This window comes from Salvia miltiorrhiza, chromosome 6 (genome assembly GCF_028751815.1).
Source record: "Salvia miltiorrhiza cultivar Shanhuang (shh) chromosome 6, IMPLAD_Smil_shh, whole genome shotgun sequence".
Classification (NCBI taxonomy): Eukaryota; Viridiplantae; Streptophyta; class Magnoliopsida; order Lamiales; family Lamiaceae; genus Salvia; species Salvia miltiorrhiza.
In genome coordinates, this window is record NC_080392.1 from 865694 (window position 1) to 881895 (window position 16202).

Here is a 16202-nt window from a genome sequence, read left to right on the forward strand (position 1 = left end):
GTCTGACTTCTGGTAATGTGGAGTATATTTAGAAGGCCGGAAGTTTAAGAAGGCAAAAATTAATATATTTGACTTAATTTCGACTGTCATTTAACATCTAATTTCGTTAAAGTCAAACTTGGGTGAAAATTGCAACAAAAATATAAATTCACCCATATTTTAGCTCAATTGAAAATTCAGGTGAAAATTACAACTTTTTTTTTCAAAATTTGTGTACTTTTTTACCATAACCCCTTATAATTATAATATGTAACAATATACAACTTTCATAGCGTAAGAAGATGATTTGAATATCAATCAAAACTAGTCTACCAAACCCCAAAAGATGAAGGTGAGACGTTTGTGCGTATAATGACATAAAGTAAATGCAATGTCATTAAAACGACATTTCGTCTGGATGAGGATATATATATATTATGCATATTTTTTTTCGAGCACAAATATATTATGCATATTAATTATAAACAATTTGGTCTGAGTCGTATCGGGCCACGAGCCCATGCAATCCGTATTTGTTCAAACAAAGATTTGGGCCGGGCTTCGAACATTGATATATTCGGGCTTGACCCATTTTACTTTCTACTAGAAGCCCATTCCACTGGTGTATATACATATATATATATCTTCATTAAATTCTCGGAAATTAATCTTACACGTTCAACAAGTAGATTTCATTAAGTCTTCTCTTTACTTGCAAATTTATCATGAAAAAAGATGAAGATAACATGATAAAAAAAATCATCACACCATTATTTTTATCTAAGTTATCTAAAATAGAAAAATAGGCTCATGATAATATATTAATATGAATTGAAGTAAAAAAGAGAATAAGAGAAAAAGGATATAGCCATGATAATATATTATCCACCCAAAAAAAATATATTAAAAAAATGAAAAAAATCATTTATTGTTTTCCCCTCAGTTGTATTCCGTCAAAAAAAAAAAGTTGAGTGGGAGTAATAAATAAATGCGTTTTATCTAAAATAGAGTATTTAAAAATAAATTGGCACGTGTATGCATGCATTAATTATTAATGCTTTATTAATGCTTCTAGTTCTAGTGCAACAAACTAACATTGCCAATAATTGAGACCACCTTGAACTACATTCCTGTCTCTTTTTTAAAATTAATAAATGCTGCTGGCAAATATAAGTGAGTGCAGTTTGGTTTAGGAAACATTTTTATATTAATTAACATAATGACTCACGTAATCATTTGTCCCAATACTGTGGGGATTATTAGGGTCTTATTATTGAGTTCATTACACTACAACTAGTTAAAAAGTACGAGCAATGGTGAATTTAGGGGGTATTAGTTTGCTTAGCATTTTTCATTGTGAAACATTTTCAATTTTAACTCACCTAAATGTTACAGTGAGATCCTCTATATGCGGTGAAATCTTAGATTGATTTGTAGATATTGATTTAATGTATCCTAAAAAATTTATCTGGGTTCGAATTCTGGAGGAAGCGAAAATTTACTTATTTTTTGAATATCGTTATTCAACACTATATATTGTCTTATTCATTAATCTCACTGAAACCTACCCCTATATATATTTTCACCTCTGAACACGAACACGAGCACGAGCAACGCAACAAGTAAACTCAAATGATGATTGGATAGTTTCTTCTCAAAGTCTTCTCTAGTGATAAAGTGATGGACAACACTTTCTATGTGCCACATAATAACACTAGTCCCTCATCACCTCCCTACCAAACTCAACCATGCCCATCTTGGCTTATGTAACAAGACAAATCAAATGTGTGTTTGCTTATCCCCCAAAGCACCCAAACCAAACCAATTATTTGCATCTCAAAATCCACATTTCCACTATTAAAAAATTTAAAACTAGCTCCCCCTTTTTTTTATTGCTTGTCACATAAGAATATTCGAGAGCTTGGTGGTCTCACTCCCTTTTGTCATCTATACATATATTTCCAAAATTGTGTCGCATCGATAGCATCCAAATTTCTATCAACCAAGCAACCCAAATTAAAATATCTTTCTGTCTCATTCTATAACATACCAATTTTAAAAAAAAATATGATGAATAATATCTCTTCATCCCCTTGTAAAATTCTTGTAGGCATCCCTCTTGATGCCAATGTGAGTGTGGAGCTCCTTGCTTGGGCTATTAGGGTTCTTGCTCGCCCCGGTGATTCTCTCACTGCATTGCACATCATAGGTGATCACTTTCATCTCTCACATTTCTCCCATTACATTGCATGTTATTACCAATCCAAACAATGTGTTACAATGTTTTTTGTTTCGCTCTGATAGGGGCCATGGCCGACAAGAGCAAGAGACAGTCAGAAAGGAAACATCAAAAGCAGTTCCGTCAGGCGAAGTCCTTCGTCGTAAACGTTATGGGAGAACTTTTTAAGACTTGTCAGTCTAATGAGGCAAGAAATCCATATGATATCCAATAATGTGCGTTCATATTTGGATCTATATATGAATTATTTATTTATTTTTGTAATGTGTGACAATTAGGTGAATATGGAAGGTAGAGTGGGAGCGAGCTCGACCCCCGGCCGAGGCCTAATAGAGGAGGCCAAAAACATGGGAGCTGATTATCTCATCATCGGCGGCCAAGCCAACCGATCAAACAGGTCAGACATCAACTCATTCATTCTTCTTTCGTCCACGATTTTTTTTTTTTACAATTTATCTTTTAGTTCATTCATAAAAATTTGTCACTTTTATTCATAGCATGCGCAGATTTAAAGTAGGATCTTTTTTCTACTAATAATTACACATTTTATTAAAAATTGTGTTATTTATAATGTGGTAAAATTGTTGTGAACGAAGAGAGTATATAATACATTGTACAAAATTTGTAGAGCAAAATTTCACATTTTAGCATTTTATGAGGTAGAACGCCGTCGTCTGCAATCTCCCACTACTGCTGCAAGAATGTTCCAGAAGGTTGTTCATTTGTCATGCTTCGTCCCACACAACATCCTTGTGCCAACATTTCAGGTAAAGCAACAGTCGTCTCGTCAAATATCTATTCTTAAGTTATTTGTAATGTATTGAAATTATTTTGTATGCACAACTGTTGCTCGTCGTTGTTGTTATTATTATATTATATTATATTATATTATATTATATTATATTATATTATATTATATTATATTATTATTATGTCTCTTGTTTAAATAAGAAAAAAAAGCGAACCACACGAAATGCCCAAATTCCTGGCTCCGTCACTGACTGCGTCGCGTTAAAACTATAGATTTGGAACACGAATCGAGCAGCAGCTGGTCGGAAAAGAATTTATCTACTGAAAATTCATTCTCATCAGATGAGAATGAGATCATGGGGAAGTCGAAGAGGGCATCGCCTAGAACTGTGCTCGATATATGCGAGGAGGATTCCAACTCCGAGGAATCATGCAGCACTATTACATCATCGTCAACGAGGAGGCCCACCTCCCCATTTCGACTCATTTCGTCGCTATTTCGCCCCAAAACAAGCAAGAAGAATCACAAAGAGAAACACCAACCAATGCTGAGGTGCTTCACATATCAAGAAATTGCAAGTGCTACCAAGACTTTCCACAATGGTACGTACAATTTATATGTTTTAATTTAAGGATTATGGCAAAAAAAAAATAGATGGACTTTGAAAAAAAATTGCAATTTTCACCTGAATTTGACTTTAAAAAGAGCTTAATTGATAGTGAAAAATTCACCTGATGTTGGTTTAACTTTTGATGATGATGAGTATTTAGAAGCTCGGAAGTTTAAGAAGACAAAAATTAATATATTTGACTTAATTTCGAATGTCAATTAAGCTCTAATTTTGTTGAAAGTCAAACTTAAGTGAAAATTGCAACAAAAATATAAATTCATGTATTTTTTTTAGTTAATTGAAAGTTCAGGTGAAAATTGTAACTTTTTTTCAAAGTTCGTGTATTTTTTTTGGCCATAAACCCTTTAATTTATTGCGAATGAAAATTGAATTTGGCAACAATTTTTTTTTTTTTTTTTTTTGGTATGCAGATAATATGATAGGACAAGGAGGGTATTCGGAAGTTTATAAGGGGGTAATCGGGGATGGGAGCCATATTGCCGTGAAGCGTTTGGCAAAGGACAATAACAATGCGACTAAGGAAAAAGAATTTCTAATGGAGTTGGGAATTATAGGGCACGTCAACCATCCCAACACGGCCAAATTGGTTGGTTATTGCATTGAAAATGGACTCTATCTCATTTTTCAATTGTATCCAAACGGGACGCTATCATCCGCCCTCCATGGTAAGTGCTAATGCACGGCAGGGGTGAGCAAAATATTCAAAATTTGAATATTCGATCCGAAATCAAATTGAAATTTAAAATTAAGTTCGAATTTTTTGAATTTTCGAATTGGATCAAATTTTTAAGCAAATTTTGGAATTTCAGTTCGGATCGAATTGACACTTTTAAAATTCGAAATCTGAATTATATTTATAATGTAAGTAATATTTTAATAGTATTATATATATATATATATATATATATATAATTATTAGTTAATAGTTGTTAAATATTTTTAAATTCTAATCCTATACTCTCATCTTGGTTGATTATAATTAATGGTTTGTTAATTAAAATTGTAATGATCTAATTGATTATGTTGATATGTCTTTCAGATTTTTTGGATTTTCTCGATATTTTGTTTTTTTTTTTCATATTTTTTTTGGATTTTTCGGTTCAGGTTGAATTTTATCCGAAATTTTTCGGATTTTCAGATAATATGGTTCGAACCGGATTGAATTTTAGGGAAATTTTGAATTTTCGAGTCTAATTGGATTAGGCAAAAAATCAATCCGAAATTCGAATGCTCGCCCCTGACACATACTTATTTTATTAATTTAAAATATAAATATAACGAAAAAAATTACGATGAATTCATAATTTTGTTGAATTGAATTCGTGATCTTGAATCCAAATATATATATATATTTTTTTAAACATGGCCTTGGATAAAATATTATGAAGCAAAAATTCCATTTTCTTCGAATTCATCATTTTTCACAGTAAATCCGTCATGTTTTACATTTCGTAATTTATATTTTAAATTCGTGAATTTTGTTTTACGATTTTGTATAAATTTTTTTGTGGTAGGGCAAGTAAGCAACGGTCTAGATTGGACTACAAGGTACAGAATAGTGCTAGGGATAGCAAAGGGACTACATTACCTTCACAAATGCTGCAAACATCGCATAATTCATCGAGATATTAAGGCATCTAATGTTCTTCTTGGCCCAGATAATGAGCCACAGGTATATATAAATAAAAACTAATTAAATTAATTTTATCTAATAATATAATTTATTTATTTATTAATTATTAGACAAAAATTATTATTTGGACAGATATCTGATTTTGGGCTGGCAAAATGGCTACCTAGCAAATGGAGTCACCATGCTGTGATTCCAATTGAGGGCACATTTGGATACCTTGCACCTGAATATTTCATGCATGGAATTGTGGATGAGAAAACTGATGTTTTTGCCTTTGGAATCCTTCTTCTTGAGATCCTAACCGGCCGCCGCCCCGTCGACGCCACCAGACAGAATTTGCTTATCTGGGTAAGATACATGAAAGACTATTTCGATCCAATTTGAAATGAAGCAATTTATCAAATATAAACGATACAACTGCTGTATAATTTATTTATCTATTCTATCACACTAGCTCGAAGCTATTTTTTCATGACTTGTGTACATGGAAAAATTGACAATATTAGACTTCTTCAAATAAAAGCTAATTGAAAGTATTTTCGAAATTATTGTGTGAATTAATAGGCTAGGCCTTTGATGGAATCGGGAAATTTGAAAGAATTGGCTGATCCCAAAATGAAAGGTAGATTCGATATGGAGCAATTGTATAGAGTGGCTTTAACGGCGTCGTATTGTGTGAGGCAATCTTCAATATGGAGACCTTCTATGACTGAGGTAAAATCTCTATATAAACCTCATCACATACCTTTTTTATTTTACAATTTTTTTAAAGAAATATAAGGGTTAACTTTCAGTGTTTTCCATAAAATATCTTGAACTTTCTTTTTTTCCTAAAAAATCCCGAACTTCCAATTTTTTCGTAAAATGTCCCGATATATAAAGTTCGGTGACGGAAAGATACCTTCTCTCGCCGAACGAAATATTTTGGGGTCCGTCTTGAAAAAACCGAAAGTTCGGAGTTTTTTTGGAGAAAATGAAAGTTCAGAATATTTTATGAAAAACGCTGAAAGTTTGGGACATAAAACGCTGTTAATCCGAAATATAATTCTAAGTTTAAATTGTCAAAGAAAAATGATCACCTAAATAACTCCAATTTTTTGAATTTATTTATTTATGTTTAGGTTTTGCAATTGCTAACATATGGTCAAGACTCAGAGGTGGGGAGAAGTAGTTGGAGAATACCAAAATTCACTAGTGATGAAATGGATGATTATTCAATGATCTTTGGATACCAACTTCCATCTGATTTAGCTTTGGAGGATATTTGAATTCCAAATCAAGAATGAAATTATTATTTGCTAATTTTTTTTTCTTTTTTTCTTTTAAAATTGGGGTGGTTCTTTAAATGTTTATTGACAAGGCTGCGCTGAGATAGATGATATTTTTAGGATGAGGTTATATTATTCATCCCCTAACTTTCAATTGTGTAATTGTCGCCTTTTTTTTGTAATAATTATTGTATTGCGTAGATATTGTAATGTGGGGATATTTTTCCTGAGATGAATAAGATTCTATTTGCTCGTCTCATATCTATACATGATCACATGTAAATATATATACATTGTAAGGGCTCGTTTGATATGTAGCATGGGATAAGACGTGATACGCTGACTGAGATGTAGTTTACTATATGTTATATAAATATCATGTTTAATATGTTTAATATCATGGGATAATTTCTTTTTGACTTGTAATTTCATTTAAGATAATTCATAGATATTTTATTGTTAATTTTGAGTGTTAAATTAGCTATTGGATTTTTAAGCCTTTACTCGAAAGCTCGAACGTTTTTGGAGAAAGGGCAACAAAGGGAGTCGCCTAAAAATGTCATCATCACATATTTATATATATTGAAATATAAATTAAGAACTGTGAACACATCATGAATATTCCGTAAAACATAATAAATTCATTGAGAAAAATGATGATTTCAAAAAGAAAGTAAAATTTTGCTTCAATGGAATCTAAATTAAAAATAATTCATAATATTATTTTTATTTTATCACATTCCTATATATATCTAGGAGATCATAATTTCAATATATATTGTAATTTCCTCTACCACTATCAATAAATAGGTCAGCCAAATACAATCTTTTATATGTGAAACGATCAGTTTATTTTTACTGACATGATAGAAACATAGATATATATCTCCAAAAACAAAATTAAGATCTGTGTGGTCGTCGAATTTTTGACTCTATTTTGGATCACAACACGTTTTTAAATTCATGTCTGATCAATATCTACTACTACCACCACATGATTTACAATTTCAGTAATTTTATTTTCTAAAGGAAAAAAAAATGAATACTTGAAGATAACAATAAAAAACATAAATACAAATTAATTAAATAATTGAGCTTCCATTGCATAAATATTTTTTCCGGAAAATTGATATATGCACATTGGAGTACTAGATTTTTAAGTCAGGAACTAAGAAAACCAAAAAATGCGACATATATAAATGGTCCGTTTACTTTGATGGAAAATGAGAGAACAAATATATTTTCACCATCTTTTCATTATTTTCACATGTTTGATAAAGATCCCTCTTTAAAGTGAAAAGGAAGAATGAAAAATGGTGAAATATGTATCTTTTGTAGAAAATGAGTGAAAAGAAATTAAGGAAGTATTTAACGGGAGAAAATTTTTATTATCTTTTCTTTTCTCATGATAAATTTATCAAGTAAAAAGAATATACTTTAATAAAAAAAATTCTCCATGCCGACTGGATTTTTTTTTTTCCACTCATTTTCTCTTCATTGTTGGAGTATTATCTTTGGGTGGTAGAGTGAAAATATTTTTCAACATTTTCTCATCTTTTCATGTCTAATAAACATATGATAAAAAATAAGGAAAAAAAAATAATATTTTCTCATATTTTCTTATGCATCATTTTCCAAAGAAAATTTTACAATAAAAGAAAACGCATCCAAACAAGATTAATATTAATTGCTTTTATTGATGTCTTAGAATGAACTCACTAATGGCCAATGAGACCTAATTTAAGTGCTAATTAATGTTGAAATACTAAAAATCTTTTTTTATGAGAGATTTTGAGATCAATCTCGGCGCGATGTATTAAAAAAATAAATTAAGAATGAACTCATTAACATTAAAACAATCCCCTTTAACATATGATCATTTCAATTTGTATATAGAAATGTACGTGTCATTACACAATACAATAAACCTGTTTAATGTTTTCTTTTCTTTCATTTTGGTTAAAAAAAATTACTACTAACATTTAGTGTGTGTGTGTGTGAGAGAGAGAGAGAGACGTTGACTGGGCTGGGCCCTAAGGAAATAGTGAGAGATATTGGTCCCCATTAAATAACATTTGGGCCATGAGGCACGTGAACTTCACGTGGTTTGGACCATTTGAAAGTAGCCCACTTGGAATTATTACTCATTGCTTCTAGTTTTTTTTTTTTTTAACAACAAATTAAAATGACAGAAAAGGCCGAATACAAAAATACAAAACAGCGTTTTTCAAGTGAAAAAGTGTTTTATTATCTCTTTTTTCGTATTTTTGTATGTATCAAACTAATCGCCGACATCTTATTTCCTTTTTTAAAGAATCATGATTTTTCGACAATTATTATATACTTTTTCAAAGACTGATTTTAACAATATATTTCAGATTTTTACCAGACTCTCGAGATTAGTTGTAGTAAGACTGTCAAAGTCGTCTGTGGAGCTAAAAACTAATAATAGCAAATCATCTATTTATATTTAAAAAAAAAGAAAGAAAAAAGGAAAAACACATTTAAAATTTGTTGAGTGTTGTTTTTAGTTGACCAAATTTTTTGCAATTCCACATTATTTGCCCTTTTAAATTTCAACACGTCGGCATGTATTACAGAAGGTAGGCGAAGAATGGTCATATATATGTGTTATTTTAAAAAATATATATATAAATATATATGTTACTAACAAATAGATAATTAAAATTATAAGGTTGTTCGAATTCTATGGTTACTTTGTAGATCGAAGTATCTAAAGCACAGTGGCTATAAAAGGGGAAAAAAACACACACACACACACAATAGATGGAATGTGTGTAAATATCACTAATTAAGAACCTATAAAAAGGTCCTAATTAATAGATTTATTGTTTAATTTATTCCACAATTTAATCATGTTTACTAATGTGATTCCCTCATTTTCAGCAATTGTCTAAGATCCTGACTAATCATTGTTAGTTTTTCTAACACAAGTATATTTGGTGCAAGAAAAATGTAAGAATTTTTACAAAAATCTCATGCAAAACAAATTTCAGAAATATATTTCTCACTTCGCTTGAATTTAGGTAATTTCTACATAAACTTAAGGGAGATTTGCAAAACTAACCATCTTAATTTTAAAATATGTCTATCATATATACCAAAATTTCCTATTATCTACATCTCATACTCATTTCTTTACTTTGATGGAGTATTTATGCCATTTTATTATTTCAATAATCGGTATATGATACATTTTGTACTTATCTACCACGGGCTTGATTCTCAAAAATCATTTGATAAATCAAATGGTATAACATGTCGGTATTTTAAAAAATGGATATTTTTAATAGATAATTTTGGATAACTGTGAAATTTTATATATTACCACTAAACGTAATAAGAGGTGTTGGTCAACGGCAATTTTTTTTTTCTTTATGAGAAGTAGTAATAAGTAGGCGCTTGCAGCCATAAAGTCAAACACTAATTGCTACAATTCAAACACAAACTTACTAATTTGGGAAACTCTCTCAACATTTTTTTTTTATGTATTTTTATTGAATGCGTATTTGAATACATGTGACATATTCATAGGGTGTTCGTGGTTTGGATGGATGCGGCCATGCGGGTTAACACTAAAATTAAATTAAATTAAATTAGATTATAAAATATGATTTTAATAAACCAAATCAAACTATATTAGCATTGAAACTAGATCAAACGATTTGAGTTGATTTGAGGTCTATATATATTTTTAATTTTTTATATTTAATAATAATTCAGATAAAATATTTATAAGATCTTTTAAAAAGGAAATATCTGATATTATTAAAAATATCGGAACATATATACGAAGAGGCTTAAGATTTAAATTAAAATTTTAATTCAAAGTTTCTAAGTCTATGTCGTCACATGATTTTTGATCAAATTGTAATTTAATTTATGATTTAAATCAAATTGTGAACACCCTCACACATGAAATAGGCACACACACAATAAGACATTTCATCATTCTTTCTATTTTCATAGGTGGTAATTTTTTCCTCAAAGTCACAAATTTTCAGAAAGATATCATATTTAGATTCTCAACATAATTCCCTACGGAAAGATTCTCTATAAAATCATAAAATTGAGCATTACTGTGATTCTAATTCCAAAATCTCATAGTATTAATTTGGTGAATATTTTAGTACTACCGACCTACCGAAATTGCTGGCATACATGATCCAATTTATGTCTATTCAAATCAAATAAAAAAAATTATAAAAAAAAGAGCATGAGTTTTTAATTATTTTTTTTCCAATACATTTTAATTAATTTTGAGTAAATAAAGATAAGTGCATAGAATTACCCAACATATCAATTTTTTTGAGATATAAATAAGAAAAAATTGATACGTAAAAGTATATTTCTATGCACTTGTCCAAACGATAGGACATATTCGTTAAAACACTAATATGTCGGGATATAAAGTGATGTATATATACTTCTTCCGTCCCATTATTGTTGGTTTGTAACTATTTTTTGGTAATCATTTTACACTACAAATAATGTGGCCCCACACAATTTTACACTACAGTCTTATTCTCTTAAATAAATACTGGTGCCCAAAATAAATAAACAACAATAATGGGACGAGTGGAGTATTTTTTAAGAAAATATAAATAGATATTTACCCATTAATTTTTGAAGAGAGAGAAAGTTCCCCAACCAATCAAAATCTAGGTAGAGATCCGATAGTCCAGCTGGCCATTTCAGTACATACCCTCTCCCAAGTGGCCAAGTCCCAACAATAACACGTGAGATCTTATCTTACAGTTACTATATATAGAAATTATAAACAACCTGAAACAATTAAATAGAAAATCCAAATCTATTTAATACTACTAATTTACATTAGTGAAACAAAAGTCGACTATAACTAAACAAACTTCTTTATTTAAAAAAAAAAAGCCCTTAACAAAAAGTAGCTGGGCTTTTTGCTGCAGCACTAAAAACATTTTTATCAGAAATTGAAAACGCGATTAAATTAATTTCCCACAAAATCTGCCTTTTAATTATTCGACAGATATAGTCAAGGTGAAATCAGAAATCACACTATCACTAAAAACGCGGCGATTCCTCGCTCAGAGAGACGGAACGACGCCGTAACGCGTGCCGGCGTTGAGATTGCCGGCGACGAAAGTGAGGATTCCGTCGATTTCCAGCTCCGAATCGGTTCTCTTCGCGAATCTGCCTTTCACTCTCGGCCGCGTTTCGGCGTAGGCCTTCCGCGAAGCGTAACGGATCGTCTTCTCGAATTTCCGATTCTTCCTCTTCTCCTTATACCGTAATACCCTGGCTTCTCTGTCCGATCCGGCCGCCGGCGCGCCGTGGTTCGCGATCGGATCGGAGATTGAGCTCAGGGTGAAAGGATACGATGTTTCCGACGCGGCGGCGTTTCCGTCGGGCACGACGCCGACGTCCATTGAAGATGACGAAACCTGGAGATTTTTTTTGCGATGAATAATTAGTTTAATTGATTGACTCGAATTGCGATGCGATCGTTTTGGAGATAAGAGTTGAGAGTGATTACGGTGTGGCTGAGAGATGCGGCGGTGTAGCTGTTGGTGTAGGAGGTGATGTTTGATCTCGTGAAGTCGATCTCAAACCGGTTGTCCGGCGAGTGTTGGTGAGTTAATTGAGCTGAAAGAGGCGGCGTGGCGGTTGCTTGTACGGGGACGAGACCGTCGCCGTAAGGTTGCGAGCAAATCCGGTAACCGTCGAAATCTAGGAACTGATCGGAATCGGAGAATAGGAATTCCAGAGATTTCATCTCCGGCGCATCCGCCGCCGCCGCCGGGAGCTTGGCTGGAACGATCGGATTGGTTGAAATCCACGAATCGCCGACGTAGTCGCCTAATTTCCGATCGCAGATCGAATCGGCGTCCGGAGCGTCGTCGAAGATGGCGGCGGTCGACTTCATCACTTCGGTTTCCGCCGTGTCGTAGAACGGAACCACCGCGGCGCGGTCGTGGCGCTGCGCGAGGGGATTCGCCGAGTGGATGTCGCGGTCGCAGGTGACGCAGAGCGCGGCGGCGTCCGCCTTGCAGGTGACGGCGGCCGGTGCCTGCTCACAGACCTCGCATATCCACACCTTCCCGTGCCTCGCGCCGCCGCCGGCATTGTGAAGCTTGGCGTCGCACACCATGCACATGAAAGCGGAGTGCGCGCGGCAGAAGAGCAGCGCCGCCGCGGACTTGCAGTAGTCGCACGGCTTCGCCGCCGCATTCCACCCCGCCGGAAAACACCTCTCCCTGGCGCCTTCACCAGCATCTAGCGTCACCCCCATTCGGTTAGTTCTCTCTCCCTCTCTCTCCCTCTCTCTCTCTCTCTCTCTCTCTAAGATGTAGTTGATGACTAGGCGTGAGTAGTGTGGTGTGGGTTCGAAAATGGGGGAGAGTCTGAATCTCTATCTAAGCTGTGGAGAGGAGAGAGAAATGGGGGATTTGGCGGGACACGTGGAGCGATATGAGCCGCGGAAAAGGCTTCATGACATCCGAGATGATGATATTTCGTGCTAGAGTATTTGTCAATTGTCTGTGCCAACGTAGGCCCCACCGCTTTGAACAATCAAACTGGCTTTAAACTAAACTAGATGTATTAGTATTATTAATTATAAAAAGGAGGTGTTGAAATAATGATTTCGATGTGTATTGGATGAAAACAACTTTTTGAGAAATAGTATTCAGTATGTTATTTGCATTCAATTTTTGGAGTAGACATCATTATGCATGAGTCATGACCGACTTAATATCAAATATACTTTGCAATTTACTTTTAATAGCATATACTCGTCTGTTACATTATAAATATCTTATTTTCTATACTAAGATGTCTCATTACAAATATCTTATTCTATTTTTAATAATATATTATCTCTCTATATTTAATATTTAAATAATTTCTATCAATCCACTTTATTTACTTTCTACACATTTTTTAATCTTTGAGTCCAAAAATAATGGAACATTTGTAATGGGACGGAGAGAGTACTTCTTAATTTACTCTTGAGAATATATGACCTCAAAAAAGGATACTAATAATAGATTAGTTTTAGTATTTGGTTTATTATATAATCTTCTTAATTTACTCTTGAGAATATATGACCTCAAAAAAGGATACTAATAATAGATTAGTTTTAGTATTTGGTTTATTATATAATCGTACATAATTTTGATGCAAATCGGTAAGATTTACTAAATAAGAGACTTTCGTACATTTTAGTATATAGCTTATCAATTGAACACCTCACAAACGTGTTCTTGTTTTCTGCTTAAGGTCAAGAATAAAGTTTTGTTGCTTGCATCTTATTTTTATTAGTGGCGTTGAAGCCAAATATTACTCCCTCCATCCCATTTCAAATATTCTATTTCTTTTCGGTACAATTATTTAGAAATATTAATTAGAAGTTGAAAATGTGATGTAAACTCTAAAGATTCTCACTTTTTTCAGACTAATTTTTTCTTCATAAAAGGAAATAAAAACATTTGAAATGAGACAGCCAATAAAAAAAACAAAATCCTTGAAGTGGGACGAAGAGAGCAATTGTTCTTTCATTAAAACGTTATGATTAACATTTATTCTCCAATTTGTACTAATTGATTGAATTTTAAAACGATACTAGAGTGTATATTTTTTGCATGTATTTATCAACATTTTTCCCTCTTAATAGATATACATATTTTGGTAACTTAGTGATGAAATATCACGTTGAAACATCTAAGAGGTGCAGACTTCAGTATGTACGCAACGAAGTTTAGAGTTCAAATCGTGTCCAAAAATTAGTTTTATTTTATTTTTTTCAACTTTTTTGATTTTCTTAGTTAATAGATTGGACTTTAATTTGGTGGAGCTTCGTGAAACTTCGATGAAAGTAGATTGTGATAGGAGAAGTGGTAGTCCGTGAGAGTAACATCACAAGAAATGCATTTTTTCCTTTCCTTTGTCTCTTTTTAACCTTTCCCCTACACAAAGGGTAGAGCTTAAATTTGCATCTGTCTCAAATGAGATAAAAAGTTTCACCTTCACTTTATTTTCACAATGATATCCATGTATATATTTATTCAAGGTATATTCTTTTTAATTGATAAATTTATCATGAAAAATAGGGGATGATAAAAAAATATTAGAGCTCTTTAAATTCACTGTACAAACATTAAAGCAGACATTGCATACCCAATTTATGCTAAACACTTTCATTGATATGAAAGATTAGAAAGTCGATCTCTTTAAAGACTAGCATGAAAAAAAGGAGATCGAAATGGAAGATAAATAAGTAGTGTCTTTCCACGAACTTGAAATATTAGGCTGTCTTCTAATCTGAAATAAATATAACCTTTTAATGATATTATCATCACACATATCTACTTATTATTACGTTTCTTTAACCTAATGTATAATGTGGTAATCAATTTAGTTGTACTACATTTTGTTTCAGTTTTTCTTAGCGCAGAAAATTTTAGTTCTGATGCAATAATTTTATACGTTCGATGAAGTGTTATCACGTTCTCACCAAAAACGAGTAATTCTTATAATAACCAACCCTTACACATATATAGGAATTATGTTATGTAATAGACGAGTATTTTTTTCCTATTTATAAATTTTTTCATTGGATTTTCTCTAAAGAGGTTTTGATGAGGATCGACCTTTAATTTGATTTTTTTTTGTACTTTCAAAGGTTGTTTAAGTATTTTTTTTCTTTTCCTTTATAAAATTTAATTTGATAAAAGAACACATATAAAGGGATTAACTAAAATATTTTTTTTTTTACAAAATATAAAATATGGGGGTGTGATATTGGGAAGAGGTGGGGCATGTTTGGCATCTGATATCGCGTTGCAGTGAATGATGGGGCCACAGCCAAACAGATCCTTACGTCAAACAGAGCAATTTGGGTAAATGTGGGTTCCACCACGTAGTATTTGGGGTAACAGGATAGGGTTACAGCATGGTTGGATTGGCACACACTTTCCACATTTACTGCAACTCCAAATCTCCAATACTTTATTTCTTATATCAATAATGTATACTACTTTCTTTTGTCAAAAAAATAAAATAATAATGTATACTTTCTTCATTTCTTCATTGTACTCCCTCCGTCCACGAAATGAGTACCCATTTGTGGACGGCACGGGTTTTAAGAAATGTATGGAGTGTAGTGTGAATAGTTTAAGGGTCCCACTTTTTTAGTGTATTAATTAAAGAGATGTGTGGGGTACACTTGCCAAAAAGGGAAATGGGTACTCATTTCGTGGACGGACGAAAAAGGAAATATGGGTACTCATTTCGTGGACGGAGGGAGTATAACAAGTGTTTTAGTTTGTTTCGATATGAAAATATAGATAAATATAACTAAAGAGTAAAAGAATAAAAGATAGTGGAGCTCATTTTTATTTTATAAGAGAAATAGAATTAAAGTAAAGATAATTAAAAGCTAAAAAAAAATAAAATATTGAAACCTACTTTCTTATTTTAAAAAGAGGATATTTATTGTGAAACAACGCAAAAAAGAAAGTAGAATATTTGGGACAGACAGAGTATTAGATTATTCTTCTTTGACTACAACCGACCTACTTATTAGGTATTACATTTAGTCCACGTCTTTGTTGTTGATGTTTTTTTATTTGTTTTTTTTTTTACATTAAATTTTTTATTCTCAAATTAGATAAATAAATAATATTACGCTTGATATTGGA

The 16202-nt window shown here is 32.3% G+C and overlaps 2 protein-coding genes across 2 annotated transcripts; one reads left to right on the forward strand and one right to left on the reverse strand.

The window, feature by feature from the left end:
* The first annotated feature begins 1784 nt into the window (after positions 1-1784).
* LOC130987668 (probable receptor-like serine/threonine-protein kinase At5g57670) lies at positions 1785-6760 on the forward strand. The gene is made up of 10 exons (XM_057911275.1): positions 1785-2188; positions 2284-2405; positions 2497-2615; positions 2882-2985; positions 3242-3571; positions 4011-4265; positions 5115-5272; positions 5366-5581; positions 5798-5947; positions 6355-6760. Exons 1-10 carry the CDS (start codon positions 2047-2049, stop codon positions 6499-6501), a joined length of 1743 nt encoding a protein of 580 aa, XP_057767258.1. The 5' UTR covers positions 1785-2046; the 3' UTR covers positions 6502-6760.
* Positions 6761-11316: 4556 nt separating this feature from the next.
* Positions 11317-13030, reverse strand: LOC130987669 (zinc finger protein CONSTANS-LIKE 5-like). The gene is made up of 2 exons (XM_057911276.1): positions 12038-13030; positions 11317-11945 (listed from the first exon to the last, which is right to left on the reverse strand). The coding sequence occupies exons 1-2, from the start codon at positions 12791-12793 to the stop codon at positions 11589-11591; spliced, it is 1113 nt and encodes a 370-aa protein (XP_057767259.1). The 5' UTR covers positions 12794-13030; the 3' UTR covers positions 11317-11588.
* Positions 13031-16202: the final 3172 nt, after the last annotated feature.

What these genes read in the sequence shown, in the direction of transcription:
- LOC130987668 (XM_057911275.1), top strand. Translation starts at nt 2,047, where the DNA reads ATGATGAATAATATCTCTTCATCCCCTTGTAAAATTCTTGTAGGCATC. An exon ending in CACTGCATTGCACATCATAG is followed by an intron (nt 2,189 to 2,283) that starts GTGATCACTTTC and finishes TCGCTCTGATAG; the next exon opens with GGGCCATGGCCGACAAGAGC. An exon ending in GCCCAGATAATGAGCCACAG is followed by an intron (nt 5,273 to 5,365) that starts GTATATATAAAT and finishes TTATTTGGACAG; the next exon opens with ATATCTGATTTTGGGCTGGC.
- LOC130987669 (XM_057911276.1), bottom strand. Translation starts at nt 12,793, where the DNA reads ATGGGGGTGACGCTAGATGCTGGTGAAGGCGCCAGGGAGAGGTGTTTT. An exon ending in CCGCATCTCTCAGCCACACC is followed by an intron (nt 11,946 to 12,037) that starts GTAATCACTCTC and finishes AAAAATCTCCAG; the next exon opens with GTTTCGTCATCTTCAATGGA.